This window comes from Centrocercus urophasianus, unplaced genomic scaffold (genome assembly GCF_019232065.1).
Source record: "Centrocercus urophasianus isolate 14NV4802_14NV808 unplaced genomic scaffold, USGS_Curo_1.0 seq_12, whole genome shotgun sequence".
In the NCBI taxonomy this organism is placed as follows: domain Eukaryota; kingdom Metazoa; phylum Chordata; class Aves; order Galliformes; family Phasianidae; genus Centrocercus; species Centrocercus urophasianus.
Genome location: NW_024884364.1, coordinates 41,691,173 through 41,710,988, shown reverse-complemented (window position 1 = coordinate 41,710,988; position 19,816 = coordinate 41,691,173). Strand labels below are relative to the sequence as shown.

Genomic DNA, 19,816 nt, shown 5'->3' with positions numbered 1-19,816 from the left:
TTGCGGGGGCCGTGGGGGAGCCGCGGGGGCCCCGGCGCGGCGCTCGCCCTCCTGCGCGCCCTCCGCACTAGGATGTTGCGGCAGGTCTTGCACAGGGGGCTGGGGACGTCCTTCTCCCGGCTCGGCCACTTCGTCGCCAGCCACCCGGTGTTCTTTGCTTCGGCGCCCGTGCTCATCTCCATCCTGCTGGGCGCCAGCTTCAGCCGCTACCAGGTGGAGGAGAGCGTGGAGCACCTCCTGGCCCCCACCCACAGCCTGGCCAAGATCGAGCGGAACCTGGTGGACAGCCTTTTCCCGGTGAACCGCTCCAAGCACCGGCTCTACTCCGACCTGCAGACGCCGGGGCGCTACGGCCGGGTGATCATCACCTCCTTCCGCAAGGCCAACATGCTGGACCAGCACCACACCGATCTCATCCTCAAGGTAACCGCGGCCCCCGCCGCCTCCCGCAACAGTTGGGAAGCGCGCAGGGGGCACCGCACGGCCGGCCCCGCGCTCCTTCCCTGCGCTCGCGTGTGTTTTATCCGAGTTGGGGCGGCTCGGGAAACTCCGACTCAGCGAGCGGCTGGGAACACGGCGAAGGGCAGCACCGAGCCATCTCCCACAGCGAGCGCTGACAGCATCTATCTGCCCGCGGCGCGGAGCGGGACGTTCCCGCAGCGCGTGCGGGAGCGCTGCGCCGCGGTGTCGGAGCGGGGAGGACGGGAGCGAATGTGTGCCGGGGAGGGTCGAGCTCACCGGGCAGGGCTCGGGTGGTGCGCATAGCCCAGAGGTGTGGCAGGCTCACCCCCGCGTCCGCTCTGTTGCTGTACGGTGTATGGAAAGCCCGGGGGCTCGGTACCGCTTGTCTCCCCTGTGTCGGGCTATCACACCGCGCAGAACCAGGGTAAATTCTGTTCAGCGGCTCCGGGGAGTGTCCCTTCCCTAGCGAGAACATCGGTGCAGATAGCGCGTGTAGGCACTTTGGGGAGATGCGCCCCTCGCTAAGCACGGCAATAACTGTTACAGTGGGCTCGTGGGTGTTTTATTCCAACTGTAGCCATGTAAAGAGCTATAGTGCAGTGCCCCTCCGTGTGCTCCGTTTCCTTTTTTCTCTGTATTGCCCAGTAGCGCTGGACACACCGCGCTGCCGAGTGCAGCCACAGAAATGTATGTCACCGCCGAGTGAGAAAACTCCAGAGGCGGTTTTCATTCCTTCATTTCCTTGTGCCGTGGATTGCATCCGCATCCAGCGCACACAGTTACTCAGTCATAAGGTAATGATGGCAATGGATTTTTTTTCTCTGCGCTGCTGCTTTCTCTGGAGATCTGTGGTTCTATCGATAGCACAGTGGCACACAAATAAATGCTACGCTGAAGCTCTCCACGAGCAAACTTCTGCGTCAGATTTATCATATCAGCCAAAGAGCCATAACTTAGAAAGTTGTCAGCATTTAACGCTGCCTCATTTTTTAACAGACAGAATTTGCCAACAGAATGATTATTTCTTATTTGGTGAGATAATGAACACCATTGCTGTTTGCCTGTTTACTCATACCGTTAATCTGACATTGTCAGGCATCTTTGATGCATTATTTCCAACTCCTTACTTATCTAATTAATCCCAGCTTGCCTTCTGCAGAAAAAATCCCATCACTTGTCCCAGTTGTGTTTTTTGTCTGGTGCAGCCTGAGGTGCCCAGCAGGTCAGCACAGCCATCCGGGAAAGAGAGCTCCTGGCTCCCCATGTCACCGTGCCGGCTGCGACGCAGGGCCATATCGTTCTGTGTCAGCAAGGCTCACCAAGAGGAGGAGGCAGAGAGAGAGGGGCCATCAAAGCTCTCCTACACACGTATCCATATGTGGGGGGCAGAAGGGAGCAAAACCATCTAAAAAAATTCCCTCAGGCCCCAGGGCAAAGCCATGCCCCTCTAGATGCTGCGCATCAGTGTCATCCCACCTGTAAGTGGTATTACACTGCTCACCTCCCCTTTCCTGGGGGAGCGTTGCCTTCCCAAGGAAGAGCTTTTCTGGGCTCCCTTGCCAGGCAGGGAGTGCCTAGCGCTGCTATTGCTGCCCTGGTCTCATGGAGGGGAAAGAGATGTTCTCTGTCTGCGGCAGAGAAAGAAGTGAGCTTCCATTATCATCCCCTTGGTAAAAGGATATGAAGTTTTGGGGTCTGAACAGCTGAAACTTAGTGGTACTGTCAAAAGTTAGTCACTATAATACCCTAATTAATTCATTCATTATTGTGGTAAGTTCTTCGGTGGCTTCTCTGAAGTGCTGTGGTTAGCGCAGTGCAGTTCTGACAGGCATGCTTCAGCCCAAGAAGCTCCAGGTGCCACAGCTACGCAGCACCCTGCCAGCTGGTTGGCTGTGGTGGTGAAGGGACCAGCCCCGTACCCAAACCCCAGGCATGTGCCCCAAACTGGAGCTGACAGCCCGTGTGTGCCAGTTGGCCTCCTTGGGTGTGCTAGCGGCTCCGTGCAAGACTCTGCTCTCATTAGCAGGGAAACATGTGACTGCCTTCTTGTAATAGCTTTGATTAAATTGGGTAAATGTCCATCCATAATTCCCATAACTCTCCCCATAAATGCTTGAACTGTTTTTGTGCCTGCCATCCATCGTGTTTCCAGGTGGTGTGGTCGTCTGTAGAAGAGAGACAGGGGCATTGAACAGATAATCCAACTAAAGCCTCTGGAGAGTCTTGGTGGACAAGAGATGATCCTGAAGCTGAGAGATACTAGAGGGAAGTGATGAAATAGTGCTCTACAGCTGGGCACAAGGTACTAGCTGTCAGTGTGTAGGGCCTCTTTCTTCTTCAAGATTTCACTCTGTCAAAAGAAAGAAAGATTGGAAGCACTGATACCCAACTGAAGAAGTGCTTATCCCTGTATTTCCAAGTATTTGGAGAAACAAAAATAATTTGGATTTTTGGTGTGCATCGTCCTGCAGAAGTTCGGAAGATTGTATCGTTTCAGTACAACTCATAGAAGCCTAGAATCCAGTCTGAAAAGAGTCAAAGAGCAGCCCCCTACCAGGTCATTGCCTTAATTCTACTTGCAGCTAGAAACTTGGCAGGTTCAGGACATGCAGGCTCGCAGGAAATGCGGACCTAACCAGGTGTTTTGAACCCTTGAAAGTACATCCTGACTAAGTCAGGATTTGAGACACCCATCGTTTTGAGCCTCTTCATTCCTCCATATTTACAGTGAGTTAACTGCATTATTCTACAATCTAATTTAGTTTTCTTATGAAAGCTTCCTTTTTTTTTTCCAGAATATCCTGTCTTCCACTTTTATTATTGTTCATTACATTAACACAGTACTTTTCTTTTTTTTTTTTTTTTTTTGCCAGTGACTCTATTTAAGATGCACAGATGAAAAGGAAATGAAAATGTGACATTCCATACTGAAAGGGATTGTATTTACAGTTTGCCTGTATGAAAGTCTGTAGATGAAGGTTTATTTCTTAAAGAAACCTGTCCTGACTACAGAGTTTCAGACTCTGGTTATTGCCTCTTTCCTATGAACTGGCCATCAGTGGGTATAGTTAGCTGGTTAAATACCTAGTGGCACATGCAAGTGAATACTGAAATTAGACATTCACGTACAAGGACACATTTATTTAAGTGCTGCATAACTTGTGATTGTTGCAAAACAAGACAGCTGAACTCTAAATTTTTGCAGACCTCATACTTGTTTGGATTTCTTTTCCTCCCTCTGCCCTTAATTGCTGTGTCTGTGCCCATGTGTGCCTGCACACTCTGTCCACAGCCTGCCCGGATTTCCCCATTTATTTTCTGTGTGTGAGGAAACTCGTGGAGGAAACAGCTATGTTTATGTTCCCATGTTTGTGTTATCTCTAATTGTTTTCAGTACCAACATGGCATGCTGAAGCTATTGTTTCAGTGCTGGCTGTAGCAGAACTGAGGGTTGGGTCTGGTGCAGCTCTGACTAGCGTAAGCACCCAACCCTGCATTTCAAAACTTCGCTACTTCTGAATGCTTGGATGCAGACAGCCAGCTGCAGATCTAGCAATGGATAAGTAGTCTCCACCTTCTCTGCATAGCTCCCGCGCTAACGGCGCTTCTAAAGGAATTGCCAGCAGAACAAATAATGAATTCTGCCACAAAAATTAAAGGATGAAGTCATGTCTTCAGAGCAAGGCTGTAAGATGAGGGGAAGAGTCCTAATACAAGAAAAACAAGGGTGTGAAAGCAGCAGAAGTGCAAGCCTGTTGTCATAGCAGCACAATGCTGCAGGGCTAAAACGTATCTTATGCGAAAACAGATGAGAATTAAGATACACAGGTGAGATCTGGGCGCAGCCAGGGAAGAAGGACGGCCAGCAGCATGCTGCAGACGGGCAGCCGCCAGACATGTGGTCATCACGCCAGGTTCTGCCTCCTGTGGCACAGTGCTTGAGGGGACAGAACCTCTTGGGGGGATGTCATGCTCCAGAGGAGGGCCCAGGGGTCAGGGATGCCACACAACGTGGACACCAAGGCCTGCCCACTGGTGTCCAAGTGGTGTTGCAGGAGTGCAGCTGGCTAATGTGACCATGCAGAGGATTCCTGACTAAGTGACCTGAAAAACAGCCTTGACGTTGGGGTGTGTAGGACAACCCCCTCACTCCTGCTCAGGCAGAGAATCAGGAGCAGATACATTGATGAACATGAAGTAAGAGCCATCTGCCATACCTCAGCTGAGGAGCCCTTCGTGAGGGTGGGCCACTGCATCATCTGCCCCCCAAGAGGTGCTGCAAGGACAGAGAGAAGACAAGCTGATGTGTGATCAGCAGCAAGAGTGAAGTCTTCCTCTCCGTGCCAAACAATGAGAAGTGGATTTCAGAGCCCGTGGCCAGGCTCCACGTAAGGAGCCCACTTGTGCTGCTCACTTGTCACAGCCTCCAGTAGCAGTCTAAAGAATTCCTCTTAGTGAAACAAATCCAGGTAAACTTGCCATGCTGCTGATCAGAATTAAGATCACATTCATTAGGAAAGCTTCTCCACTTCAGAGTAGAAATGTCTTCGCTCGCAATTACCAAGTGGATAGTCAGGAATATGTACATATACGTGTATCTGCCAGCATACACATTTGAGCAACAGCAGTTGCCCCTCAGTTGATGCTTTGTGCTTTGAACAATTTTAGATTTTAATTACATGAAGATTGTTTGGAGAAGATACAATCCAAGTGTTTTAGGCAGCTAGAAAATTAGTTGTAAAAATACATCACTTCCGTAATTATTATCTTAGCATATTTACAGGAAATCTGATGGTAAGACTGCTGGAAAAGGAGTCCAGCTACAATTTCTGATGTGTTCTTCAAGCTGTTAGGATCAGCAAGCCTATTCCCTTGGCAGTGCATGCAGCCCCCATCCTTGGTTAGGAGGTTGCTGGCACCAGCAACCTCTGAAGCCCTGATTTAATTGCTGAAGGCCATGAATTTGTTGACAGATATCACTGGACCCAAGTGCCCAGGCTGGCCCCGAGGCCTGGCCCTTCTTAGAAGTTCCTTGCCTTCCCTGTCCACATTTCCTTCTGGTTAAAATACGTTCCTAGTAGTTTAATTCTGCCTGTGTCTGCACAGTTTTGTCTTCTGTAAAGCTCTGTCAGTCTTTTCTCTCATGTAAACCTTTTGCTTTTTCACTGAGGCGGCCTCTCAAAGTGAATAAAAAAGCACTCTGCAAAGGTAGGACATGACAAAGATTACTGAGATAGTAGAGAAAGTGATGAAATTTATGGCAGTCCAAGAAAAGTTTTTTCCTCTCTTCATTTTCCTTGGCACAAGTACCCCATAAAAATTATCAAGAGTGAGCCAGCTTTGCATGAGAGTGAAGCCTGTATAGAGAACCACTGTTTCAAACCAGAAAGCAGTTCAGAGCTCAAATCAGAGCTGGGATTTTAAGTAGTAATACATAATGAGTTCACTCGTTACTTTATTTCTGAGCCATCTCAGGCCTTCGTCCACACCATGTGATCAGTGAAAACTGAGGTTCTTGAAAAACACCACTTCAGGAGCCACTGATGCTCTAGGAAACCACAGATTTGGTAAAAATGACAAAAAAAAATAATAAGTTGGCAACACCGAAAAAGGTGAAGCTCGTATTTAGTTTTAACCATCAGACAAAGACTGAAGGAATCAAATGTTAGCAAAGGCAATGTAATACGGCATGGCAAAGATCTTACTCCCATGAGTAAAACATGACTCCGTGTGCCAGCTCATTTGCAATAGGGGAAGACATACGTATATCTCACTAGTTTTATCTAGTTGGCCATTCATCAACTATATGTCAAGTAACAAAGCGTGTTCAGGTCCTTATGATGAGTAATATCACCTATAAAACACTGCACAGCACTGCTCCACAGAAAAGCCAGACAAACCTTCTCACAGGCTGTATGACAAGCACAGGCTAGCTATGTGTACCCTTCATGCTGCAGCTGGTGGCAGACTCAGCTCCCAGGGTCAGGCTGTCCTTCCACAAGTGAGAAATGGAATGAGAAACAGAGTAGTAGGGAGCTGGCACAGCTGCCCAGAGAAGCTGTGGTGCCCATCCCTGGAGGTGCTCAAGGCCAGGTTGGATGGGGCCCTGGGCAGCTGAGCTGGTGGGCAGCAGCCCTGCCCACGGCAGGGGTTGGGGCTGGGTGGCTTTGGAGTCCCTTCCAATCTAAGCCATTCTATGATTCTGTGAAGTGGGAGCTTGATGAAGCTGACACATTTACAGGTCTCACCCACAGTCTCCATGCAGGCTGCGTGGAGGTCTGTGGTGAACCCTCTGATAGTCCCTGCCACCCTGGACTGCACAGATGAGGAGCTGGGCCTTCATGGGCTTTCATTAGGCTAGCAGATGGCAAAACATAGCCATAGAGGGTTTCTGGGATCAGAGCATTTTGCAGGTGAATCGGCAGTTTCTGAGCCCTCCCTGCTGTGACAGGATCTGTGTCTTGTAGGAAGGTTCTTATAGTCTGAGCAAGCCATCAAACCCTGGCAGCAGACGCTTGCTTCTGCATTACAAAAAGGACTTCTATGCAAAGTGGTGGAGCTAGAGGTCTTCCTCTTCCCTTCATGTGGCTCCTTGGATCTTCTTCATGGACTGAGGAGAAAAAGCAGTATCCTGGCACCCCACCAGGCCCACAAGCCTCACCTGCTGCTGCTTGCAGGGGGGGATTTGTCTCCCTGTTGGAGCCACCTTTACTCCATTTGAAGTGAGCAGATCAGCAAGCATGGGGCTTAAAGGCCAGGACAAAGGTGTTTCTGTTGAAACATGGAGAGAGAGGGATATAAGTTGTTCTGCTGAGAGATTTAGACTGGATGTAAGGATAAAGTTTTTTACAATAAGGGTAGTGAAGTACTGGCACAGCTTACCCAGAGAGGTGGTGGATGTTCTGTACCTGGAAACACTCAAGGTAAGGCTGAAAAGGGCTCTGAGCTCCCTGACCTAGCTGTAGGTGTCCCTGTTCATTGCAGGGGAGTTGACCTTTAAATGTCCCTTCCAACTCAAACCATTCTATGACTATATGAGTCTATGATTGTATGACTGAGCACTTTCAGCCAAAAGCAGCGCGTGAGGCCGTGGCCAGCAAGCTCCAGCAGTGCTGCACAGCCCTCGTGCTGCAGCACTCCAGCAGCATTCCCAGGAGGAGAGCTGCCTCCCAGGTCACTTGCATTGCTTGCTAACCAAACGGTCTGTGAGTGATGAGCAAGCAGTACGTGTCTCCCTTCAAGGAAAGCTATTCAGGCAGCCTTTGATATTCTTTTAGCTCTCCATCTCTACTAATAGGATCAGCAAGGATAAGAAAACAGTTGGGTAAATGAGAATCTGGTGGATTTATTTAGGATATAGTTCCCTGCTGTTCAGAGCTGAGCATGATGACGTTGTTTCTATCAGGGCAATCCATCCTACTGCTGCTGGCAGACCCAGGCTTCTGGCTGCCCTGTTGCTGTGTCAGGATAGGAGCAGTGTGGGGCCCTGAGCCCAAAATCATTGTGCCCAAGGAGCAACAAGTATTCAGCCTTCCATCGAAGATGTTACAGCAGCTGTGACAGCTGAATTTATTTTATAACCTAAATATTAAAAGAAAGTGGTTCAGATGTAAAAGGAAGCAAATGCAGCAGGGAGGAAGGGTAGGTAAATAGCAGCACACACTGTTTGAAAACTGTGTGACAGTTCCCTTTCTCTGTTTTGTGTGACTTGATGGATCCTTTCTGAAGTAGTTGTACTGTTAATCCAGTACGAGCAGTAAATTCCTTTTGTTGCTCCTAGTTGTCCTCAGCTGCACTTCTCTATATGACATCTGGCTTTACAACTGTTGTCAATGAAATACATACAGCAACTGCCATTGTAAACAAATTAAAATCAGATGTCTGTCTTTGATTCAGTAAGCCAGAGAGCATTTTCCCCAACCATACCTTTGAATTCAATGCTCTAAAACAGCTCTTGAAGAACTTTTCAAAAGCAAGCAGGAAAGATGGGAAGAATTCCCAATGCAGGATCATTTCTCTGGCACTTTCTTGCAAATCTCTTTATTATGGTTTTAGAAGATAGGTTGTGCAAGAACCCCTAATCTGTCACACAGAAAGTTACTTGTTCTCCCACCAAGATGGAGAATTTCTTTCTCACCATGATAAGGTCCTGTGTTCTCCCAGTGCCATGAAAAGGTTCATTAGTTCGGTTCATTTCTCAAATCTGTCTTTCTAATGTCAGTACTGAACTGTTCTTGTGTAGAAAATAAAAACTGCTCAAGTGTGTAAAAAACACACCTCCAAACTGCTGGAGAAACGCTGAGATTATAAGAACTTTGTATTTTTGCAGATATAACATCATATCAACCTGAGGAATGGAGGTGGCTTGATTAAATTTATACTCCATCACAGACAGTACAATGTAACTGTAAAATAATCAGATTGATAGTATCATCCAAATGGCATTGGTTTTATTTTTCTGCAAATAGGTCTGAAATGGCACAGAAATGTCTCTACAACCATTTGAGTTCTACAGGATTTTAGCCCTGAGTATTAGACGTGTCATCTGTTGTCACCAGACAAGTATATGAGCTGTGCTGCTGTGCCATGTGCTATCTGCTGCTTTATAATCAGCATTTCTCTTCAGAAAAAACTAGTTCCATTAGATGTCACTTAATCCCAGCCTCTACTGGGTGCAGCAACCTACTGTCCTCCTTGGGAAACTGTATGCGGTTACAAAACAAGAAATTGTGTCCCCTTAGCCCATCCTTTTTGTCTTGCTCAAAATCTTAAGGCAGAAAGTGGCCATTCCCCTCTCTAGAGACAAGCTGAATGTGGGCTGGCAGCCTCAGGTGATGCCAGCACTGGACAGCAGAAGCAGTGATGTGTGGGGGTCCCAGCATTGAGGTTCAGATGTCCCCACACCCACTGCAGGACAGCAGAGGACACTCAGCCACTGGGGCTCAACTTGGTGGGAGGAGAGGTGGTCCTGGCCTTGGCAGCACCCTTATGGGAGGTATTGGTGTCCTTTGCACAGTGAACACAGCACATCAAGAGTTGCATGGTGACAGTAATGATTCAAGGTATTTCATAAGGAAAATACCCCCAAACCAGCTTGTACTTTGCTGAGACTCCTTACATTAGCAAGCTCAGTGCTCTACTACTGAAAAATACTGCAACCCCACTTGTTAGCGCTCTTCCCTTAATGTCTTTTAGATGTCATGTTTCTTCTGCATTAATTAAAATGGATTTAGAAGGGGTTGTACGATTTTTCTGTACTTTGTCAGAAGAGAGCATAATCTTTCTGCCCTTTCGATGCTCCAAAATAACTGAATGTGCTTTGGATCAGAGCTCATGGAAAATTTCAGCAGGATGCAAAGCGACTTTTAAAGGAGGGCTGCATTAAAAGCTGCCCGAAAGCAAACAATAAGCAGGGATAGCCCACAGGCTCTAAAATGAAGGCTTCCTCTGATAAACAGAGAGGAGAACAGTGGTGACTGTTCTGTGACTTCTTGCTCTCGGGTAGGCAGAGGGATTGATGGGGTCGAGCTGGAGACAAAAAGTGGATGGCTTAACCAGTGCCAGCTCCAGGTGCTGATGATCCTGGCCCTCCTCTGCGGGCTGCATCCCAGCTTCCTCCCGCAGCCTGGGGGTCACCAGCGTGACGACATCCCCTGTGCCAGCCAGGCTGTCCCTGCCATCCTACCTGCCCACGATACCAGCAAGGGACGCAGGAGAGTGATGCTGCTATTTTAATGCATGCTTCTTTTTTGTGCTGAGTTTGCTGTGAGTACCGCAGCCACCAGAACGCTCGCTGCTCTTGTCTGGCTGGAATAGGAGAGGGACGGAGGCTGCGAGCCGCTGTTTTGCTCTGGCTGCTGCCGAGCGGGATGAACTGATGAATAACGTCTGTGATTTCTCTTTCCCTTGTAGTTGCACTCTGCTGTGACCAGGATCCAAGTGCAAAGACCTGGTTTCAATTACACGTTTGCCCATATATGTATCCTGAACAATGACAAGACATGCATAGTGGACGACATAGTGCATGTGCTGGAGGAATTAAAGGCTGCTCGTTCTTCTAATCGAACTAATTTTGCAATCACTTATCCGATTACTCACTTAAAGGATGGCAGGGAAGTGTATAATGGGCATCAACTTGGTGGGGTTACTGTGCACAGCAAAGACCGGGTGAAGTCTGCAGAAGCCATTCAGCTCACCTACTACTTGCAGGCAATCAACTCCTTGAATGACATGGTGGCAGAAAAGTGGGAATCCATTTTTTGTGACACTGTTGAACTTTTCCAGAAATCCAACAGGAAAGTCAAAATGTATCCTTTTACTTCTTCTTCGCTGAAGGAGGATTTCCAGAAGACGAGCAGGGTGTCAGAACGCTACCTGATCACAAGCTTGGTCCTTGTGGTCACCTTGGCCATTCTCTGCTGCTCCATGCAGGATTGTGTCCGCAGCAAACCCTGGCTTGGCCTGCTGGGATTGCTGACCGTGACCCTTGCCACCCTGACTGCAGCCGGGATCATCAATCTCACTGGTGGGAAATACAATTCCACCTTCCTGGGGATCCCCTTCGTCATGTTAGGTAACTATCTCCTACTCTCTCTTTTGTGTGTTTGTGCCTCCCTGACGCCTTTCCCAGCCGGCGGAGAAGCAGCACTGCATGACTCCCAGTATCTGCTCCCTGTAACGCTGCCCCGTGCCAAATCCGCACCGCCTCATTTCCTAAACAGCTTGTGCCGTGCCCGGACGTTGCGATTATTTCTGGGTTTCTGCTGTATGGCGCAGTGCCCACGTGGTGGTGAGGACCAAGTACGTGCTGCTGCCATGCGCGGTGCAAGGAGCCCTGCTGCTGTTGCTCTGTGTTTCAGTGGCCAGCTTTAGGAGACCTGCGTGTGGCTCTCTTGCTGGACTGGCCGTATCGGCTGCCCTGACAAATAAAGGGCGGATGGAGAGCTCGCTCCTTGGCAGAGCAGAGCGGTGGAGGGCAGGAGCTCCTTGTGCGTTGTGCTGCAGCCCCTTGCCGTGCTGCGGGATCTTTTCTGGAGGATGGGGAGGAGGGCAGGAGGAGGACAGGCAGCTCCCAAGCTGCAATCTCATGCCTTTGTGTTGGTGCCAGTGGTTCAGGATGTTTGCCCTCCAACCAGACAGGCAGGGGGTTCCCAAGGGGCAGAAGGGGCTTTGGGGATCTCACAGCCTTTGTGTTTGTGTTTGGTTCATGAGCAGCGTGAAAAGCTCCACGTGCCGTAGGTGTTTAATGTGCCCTCGTTCCCAGCATTGTTCATTGGTGGAGAATAATACATGCATTGATTTGATCACAGCTTTCCCAGCTGAAAATCAGTGCTCAGGAATACTTCAGATTTCAAGAGTAAGAGTGCCTTTGCTGACTTAGCTGCATCATGTGGTGATACATCGCGTTTCAGCACAGCTGTTTTTATACTGAGCGCCAGGTTCCTGTGCCATGCCCGTGCTGTATCTGTGGTATTGTTGCACTTTAATTAAAGACTATGCTTCAGTGCCTCACACTACCAGCTAATGTGCAGAATGTATTTGGTGACAAAGAGAGTTCAGCTGCATTGCATCGGCTGCATTGTGTCACTCCTGTTTTCAGGTGATATCTGTGTAAATTAAACTGCCTCATAATCTAGAGGAGAAACAGCACAAGGAGTCAGAGTTGAAGGCTTTCTGACCCAGATCTTTGTTTTGTTTTATGGGTTCTTATGTTTATGCATGTGTTAGAAAAATCTCTTTCTCAAAGTAAGTAGTCTGTGTAAGCTACGAAAGAGTGGCCATAGCAGGAAAACAGTTTGAAGTACAGCCTCTGAAAGGAAAGTGCCTGGGGAAGGTTACTTTGAAATATGAGATATTACCTCTTTTCAGGGAGCAAGGCTGCTGCTTTCCAGGGCAGCCTTTCAAATCATGAGTTCACTAATAGTGGCTACACTGAGATTTGGAATCCTTAAATATTACAGATCATTATGAAAAATCTGGTTGTGCTTAGTGAGTTTCAGGTGCACAGCTCAGCTCTCACTGTGAGCAAGCCAGGGCAGAGCAGTGTGTTCATGGGAATCTCACATGCTTCCCTGGCTTCATTGAGGTTGGGAGTTTTTAATGAGAACTGCTTTAAAACAGTAATAGCTGGAAAGGCATGACTTTTCTTTCTTTTTTTTTTTTTTTTTTTTTTTGTTATTTTTTTCTGCTGCAGTAAAACAACAAGATTCATCATGAATTTCAAAATGTGCTTCATTCCTATACATCACTTTGCTTGCAGAGGATGGTTTAGCTCAAGGTAGCTGAAGGCTGGAGACACAAACCACTTTCCATTATAGCTGGCTGAACTACTTCCACTTAATTTCAGTGACCATCAGATTAGATCATAGATTAACTGACCTTTAGAAAGCTAAAGGATTTCTGGCTAACAGTGTAGTCCCATAGCTATTACTCATAATCTCATGGCTAAAAGCAGAAATTAGATAGAAAAAATGCTTACGCTGGACACATTTCAGGCAAGGCCCCTCTTCTAGTATAAATCATTAATGAAGTTTCCCTGGTTTGTAGCAGCTGAGGATTTTTAACTTTCCATCAGCACTGTGAGTTGAGGGGGCTCCCCAGACATGGTCTGACCTCTGCTGCAGGACAACATCACGTCTTCCCCAGCTCTGTCTCCTTGGAGCGTTTCCCGCTGTCGCTCACTGTGCCACCTCTGCAGCATTGGCATCACGTCTAACCCGAATTCCCCTTTTGCAGCTCAGCTGCCCTTATTCATCCACAGCATCTGGAAAACCACATATTTTCTTTTTCTTGACATATTTGGGAACACTCCCAGTTGTGCAGTCCTCTTCTGTTCCATCCCGGCTTCCCTCAGGTGGTTCTTCCTGGCCTTACAGCAAACTCATTGCTCTTGGCTGCTCCACATCCTCTGTGGAGTGCGGTGCCTGGAGCTGGGCGCAGGATTTGGGCTGCAGCTTTCAGCACCAAGCAAAGCGAGAGGATTATTTCACACATCTCACATATGGCACTCCTGTTCATATATCCCTACATGACATTCATTTTTTGCAGCAATCTGAAGTGGTTGGCACTCGGTTTGTTGCATGCGGTAATTCACCAGCCATGCATGCTGCTTTCTGCCGTGTTTGCACAGCCGATTGTTCCAGCACGAGGTTTACCCTTGTCCTTGCTGGACGTCTCATTTATGTCACACCACTGCTCCTGTTTGCTAAGTTCACCCTGATGTCATCAGTGCTGTTCCAAGATACGTTCACTGAAGATGGTCGGCAATGTTTTGCAATTACCCACTTTCTCATATTTTCAGGAATTCCTTTCGGAATAGCTCGGGTTGTTTGTCCAGTCATAAGTTTGTGTTAATCATTTAGACAGTATGGCCACAGAACCCTCGGTTCGGTGCGCTCTGTAATGCTCATTTTTACCCATCATGTTTCCCTTAGCATCCCTCAGCACCAGCCATTTCCAAGAACAAGCAATCTGCAGGGAAGGGTGCCAGCCTCTGTGTGTGTTCGTCCTTAACTTCAGCACCACTGGGACAATTACAAGTACTGAAATTAGCACAGCTGAGCAAGCTGCACTCCCAAGCTCTGACAGTGTGAGCAGGCAGAAACATCTTTTGCTTTCCCCACCTGTGAAATACAACATACTACTTTAAACCTCCTGTGCTTTGGATTTAATCACCTTCAGTGTACTGTCTCCTAATTTATTTTCCTCTTTAATTAAGGCAGATTACTCATTGAGTTGTGGTAACGCAAGCACCAATGCCTGCCTGTACCCAGGGCCAATGCCTGTACTGGATTTCTCCTGCAAGGAGGCCAGCAGGCTGCATGCTGCCTGCAGCCTCCCTCTTCTCCAGGGAAGGCTCAGTAGGTCTGGTGGGGATCTTCTCATCAGCTTGGCAGGCTCCCACCATTCATCTGGGCGTATTTAGAGTGAGTGTATGCCTTGCCGATTCCGTGGAGCTGCTGCCACCTGCACTTAGCAGAGTCGTGTAAAGGCAGAGGTACTCACATGCCTGGTTCAGATGGAATACTTGGCTGCAGTAAGTCTGTCCACTTTTGACCCTAAGAATTATATACCAAAAGAACAAATTCTTCCTAATTCAGACGAATTGAAAATAGTCAAGTTGTTGTGCTAGCTGAAAAGCAGAAACAAAATTCTGATTTCCTGCTGCTCGTTCCACTGAAATCTACAGATGTTTGGTCTGGCACAGATGCTAATGTATTCATTGCAAGTTTTCCTTTATGCATTAAATATTGTTTAATAACCGCCAATCCTATAAAAATACCAGTTTCCTCAAAAAAAAAAAAAAAAAGCCACAAAACAAGGCACAGAACAAGCAGCAGGGCTGGCTGAGTGAGATTCTGGCCTGAGTTTCTTACCTCCTGCAGGTGCAGCACAACACTAGACATGGGGGCTCAGAAGCAAACTGCACGCTGCTCTTTGTCCTTAAGGGGATACCCACAGGGGAGGGACACAGCTTTTCCCCGCCACCAGCTGGGTGGCAGGGCTCAGTTCTGTAGAGTGGTTGGTGGTGCCAGGCACTGCCAAATAGGGGAGAGACACAGGGCTGGCTCCACACGCTTATATTTAGCCTCGGGTCTGAGGTGGAACTGGCACGGGAAACCCAGCTAGCAGTTAGGAGAGCAGCTTGAGTTTGAAGCTTTCTGTAAACTGAAGGGGAACAAGCCTGGTGCCAAAGCTAACATAACAGGGAGGGACTCTCTTACTGTATCCCTCACTCCGAGCTCCTGTGTCATGGCACCCACGGCAGCTCCTGCAGTGTGGTTACAGCTTCTGGATACTGGGTTGGAGGGAGCACAGGGGCAGGACTGTTTGCTGAGGGCTTTGCACTGGAGCCGTGGAGATGCTGGAGGCTGGACAGCAAAGGTCAAAGGGAGAAAAGGACTGGAGCAGCCAGTGCGCAGTCCCTGGGGAATGCAAGTGCTGCAGAGCTGGGCCAGATGGGCTCAGGGTCCCTATCAGTTTGCAAGGTACCAGCCTCACTAGGGAGCTGTGACATATGCCAGATTTGTAAGCCCTAAAAGCATTCATTATCTCCCCTATCAAGCACCCATGTGTTTGCTATATTCAATAAAACCAAAGTGTCAACTTTGGTTACATATAAAGATTTACAAAGAGAAAGAAACATCTCCTGAGGTACCCTTCAGTCCACACGTAAAGGTAACAGACACACAAATGTTTGACTTTGTATAACATTTTTCCACCGTTTTCTCTGCTGTCAGCTAATAAAAATGTGAAGTGTACTGAGTCTCTCTTGTCTTTATTCCCTGCACTGAGCTCTCTCACTTCTCTTGCCAACCTAACCCTCCAACCCTGCCTGCTGGGGGAAATCTGCTCTTCTCATCTGGACATCACCCTATGCCCCTCATCCCATTCTCCTCTCCCTCATCTCAGTTGCATTTTGGGGCAGCCCCCGAAGCAGATATCACCCATCTTCTCATTCTGGGTGCAGCACTCTCTTCCCTTATCCCAGCACTGCTCTGAGGGTATTTTGTTCTTCCCCAGCTTTCTTTGTCTTTTTCTCCTTGGCCATAGCTGTATCCACTGCTCCAGCCCTTTTCTCAGTGTTCCTCAATAGCATCCTTAGTTCCCAAATAGTTTCCCACAATACCCTGCAGTAAGATTGCTGCTGCTTCAGTTTTCCCAGTGATTTCCACTGTTCCCTTGCATATTTTGCAGTGCCAAAGGCTCCAGGGACACCCTGGAAGCACACTGTCGTGGGTTTTTTTTTGTCACTCCATCTGCTCAGCCTTCCCAATTCAATCCTGCTCTGCTCAGTTATGTTCCTAATCAGTTTTTTTTGTTCCTCGCTTCTCTGAGCAGCCAAGCATCTTCTGCAGTCCCCCAGCCATCTCCTGGAGGGGAAGGCCCCTGGTGCAGCCCTTCTCCCTTTGGCTACTACAGTCTTCTCACCCAAACTATGGCTCTGAACCCACAGGCAGGTAGAAGAACCACCTCCTTCACCTGCTGGGCTCTCTCAATCCAGTTCTCCTCCTGACAGATCTGTTGCTCTAAATCCATTGAGGAACCTGAATACCAACGAGCCACAGAGGCATGGAAAGGAGGTTTAAAATACACACAGTAACAGTGTTTTAGACACTGTCATGACAACTCTTCTCTTGAGCAGTGCAAAAACTGCATGTGAAGCCAGTCAAGTGTGATAGCAGTACAGCGAGCATGCACCCATGTTCCCTTTTCACCACCACAGATACCAGTGAAGTCTTCACATGTGCATGGGCTCCTTGGCTTCAAAAGCGTATCAGTGACTCAGGAAATACAGTGCTTTATGGAGAAGAGGAGCTGTGGTGTTCTGTCCCTGGAGGCGCTCAAGGCCAGGTTGGATGGAGCCCTGGGCAGCCTGAGCTGGTGGGGGGCAGCCCTGACCACAGCAGGGGTTGGGGTTGGGTGGGCTTGGAGGTTCCTTCCAACCCAAGCCCTTCCATGATTTTTTGATACCTTGCATACTAGATTCAGATGCTCCACGGAGAACTGGGAAAGTTCATTAGGAGTTGATGCAACTTTTCATTTTAGGTCTCTATCTCATTTAGTGCCTCTTGTAAATGGTATTCTCCAAAGAGGTGGTTGACAGGCACATGTGGCAGGGGGCTGTGGTTTTCAGGTGGTGATACCTCTGTGTTCTGAAGGAGGACACTGGTGGAGATGGATTATGTTAAATTAAATTGGAATAAGTATGCGTGAGTTGTTTTGGTTTCAGCTTTCTCACCAGAAAAGGCAGCTTGAAGTGTGGTAAACTAATCCATATTCCATTGTACCGTGTTCCACAAGGAAAAATCTCCTAGAAGCAAATGATATTCTGGCTTGTGGGCTTAAAAATTTAAAAGAGATGTAAAAGCTGATTTTGCCCCAGATACGCTCACTGTGCCTTGCTCTGCCATCAGTAACTGTCAGGCACGGTGTGTCACTTGGCTATTCTGCTGCGTGGTGAGCGTTAACCTTTCACAGATGATTGCAGGTAGCTTTCATTTGCCTTTAAGTTATTGGCTTTTTTATACAACGTGCATAAAATCTGTTGAAAGCTCACTTCAGGGGGAAAATCCATTTGCAGTTCTCTAAGCATGTCAGATGCAAGACAAGCCTGGTGATACTTAACTCTACATCTGACAATCCCCTTGGCCAGCAAGGCTTGAGTTTCATGCATCTCAGTGAAGCTTGTTGGCCACACCTGTCATTTCTTTGCCACCCCAGTGCAAGACTTCCCCATCCCAAGTGGCCACTCTACTCCCCATGTGTTCCTCCCAGCCAGACCGAGCACTTCTGGCTCTGCTTCAGTTCCATCAGGTCAGCTCTGCAGAAGGTTCAGATAGGGGGTAGACGATCATGCCGCACGGATGTAAATATTCCAACAGCTAAAATCAGATTTCATCAATGCTCAACTCCTTCCATCACGCTGAGTGAAATATGACTTTCAACTTTTGCCAGGCCTTTTCCAAAAACAGAGGAAAGTAAGTGACACGTTTAAACAGACTTGACAGTCTGCTATTTAAGCACCAAAACAAGCCTTTACCCATTCTTCAGGGGAATGAAATATTCCCTGTATATCTAAAAGTAGATTTTGAACCATAACTTGCTTTGCTTATCTTTCTCAAAATAAAAAAAAGCCACTCGAATTTCCTCTCAAATGTATTCTTGTTTTTAAAATGTGCTTATCTGACATTCCTGCTACCACTGTAACAACAAAAATTCAAATATTACACTCCTTCAAAAATAGTGATCCAAGCAAAACACAGCATTTTCCCAAATGCTAAATCAGTCTTTTTAACTTGCATTGAAATAAATGGCACAATTCAAGATTAACCACATAGTTGCTGGATTACCCATATATTGTTATATAAGGGCTGCTCTGAAAATAATGCCTCCTACTTTATGGTGTTAGCCCATGATGTCAGAAGCAGGTGGTGGTGGTATGACAGTAGAGGTCAAACCATCCCAGCAATATTCTATTACGTTTCGTTCCATGCAACAATTGAATTCCTCCACAGAGAAAAAAATGGCATCCACTGACATTCATTAACACTTACTGAATGTTTCTGGAGACCTAACAGCGAATGTGAGCACAGTGGGGGATCGATGGTGCATTTCAAAAGCAGTGACAGTGACAGTGAATCACATCCACTGGTGCAGATTTTTCAAAGAGCAGCATGCAGGCTTTTGTTCATTGCTGGTGAAAATGCAGAGCTCACAACACTGTTGAAAAATTGTCTTTTGTAGCTGAGAATTTGCTCTGTCAAGTAGTGTTACTGTGCTCTTTGTTGCTGTTGTAGCTTCCATGTAAATAAGTAGGAGGCATTACTTTTGGAGCAACCTATGTAATAACTGGTTTGGTTTGAGAGATTTGAATATAATTTGGTTTGATTTAAAAAAATATTTTGAAAATGCACTATTAAGTGAGAAGATGGCTTTTTATAATGTGTAGCTTTCATATCCACCGAAAGTTAAAAGTGACAAACGATGTTACTGTCATTGCTAATTAGTGGTCACAGTAACATGAGGACTATGAGTACTGAGGCATTGTTTAGTTCTAGCTATTTAAAATACTTCTGCTCTTTGCTTCTCTTCTCCCAACAGACAGAAAAAATACAGGAATAACTGCATCAGTTTTGTGTGTGTGCATGACTTCAGAGCTAAGGACTTCGGTCTAGAATGACTTTAGTTTCAGTGGTATCATGTAGATCATGCTCTTAAAATTAGCTTGTGCTTTGTATTGGCTTCTGAGACATCTGACCGTTGCTGATTGTTTGCTGTGAGGGAAGATGGTGTATCCTGTACCCCAGTATCACTGGTCCTGAGTATTTACAGCAAGACAGAAAGCGTGAAGGTGCTCCTTTCCATCAGCACGTCCTCTGTGCAAATGTGCACTCAGAGTGATTCAGAAAGAGTGAACCCTGACCAAAGCAGACAAAAGCACAGAGAGTGCTAATCCTATGCTGCATTCTCAAAAATTATCTTTAGAAACAGAGAGAAGATAGATGGGATGTTAAATCAGACATTCAGAAAGCTGAGATCAGAACGATGCCGGGCAGCTGATCTGTGTGGGTGTTAGGAGCAAGCGAGCCCCTTTTGCACTGTGCTTGGAGGCTCTGCGCAAGTCCTGAACAAGACAGAAACCTTGTGCTGGACTGCAAGAAACACACTGCTTTTCTGCCTACGCACTGAGCAATCCGAGCTCAAGCTGAACAGCCCAGAGAGTCTTTCTGCAAGATCTAAACCTAAAAATAACGCTGTGGTCTCCTAGCATAAAGCACGGAGCACCAGCTGATGATTTCTTCTCTGCGTGCAGCAGCTTGTGCTGCGTGGTGTGCAGGGACGCTTGCTCTGC

The 19,816-nt window shown here is 47.4% G+C and overlaps 1 protein-coding gene across 1 annotated transcript in view; it reads left to right on the top strand.

Annotated features, from left to right (window-relative positions):
- The first annotated feature begins 57 nt into the window (after window positions 1-57).
- PTCHD1 (patched domain containing 1) overlaps window positions 58-19,816 on the top strand; it is a 34,124-nt gene continuing 14,365 nt past the window's right edge. Inside the window, exons 1-2 of the mRNA XM_042810650.1 lie at window positions 58-423; window positions 10,375-11,035. Coding sequence (XP_042666584.1) covers window positions 73-423; window positions 10,375-11,035 — 1,012 coding nt within the window. The 5' untranslated portion in view covers window positions 58-72. The remainder of the gene's footprint in view (window positions 424-10,374; window positions 11,036-19,816) is intronic.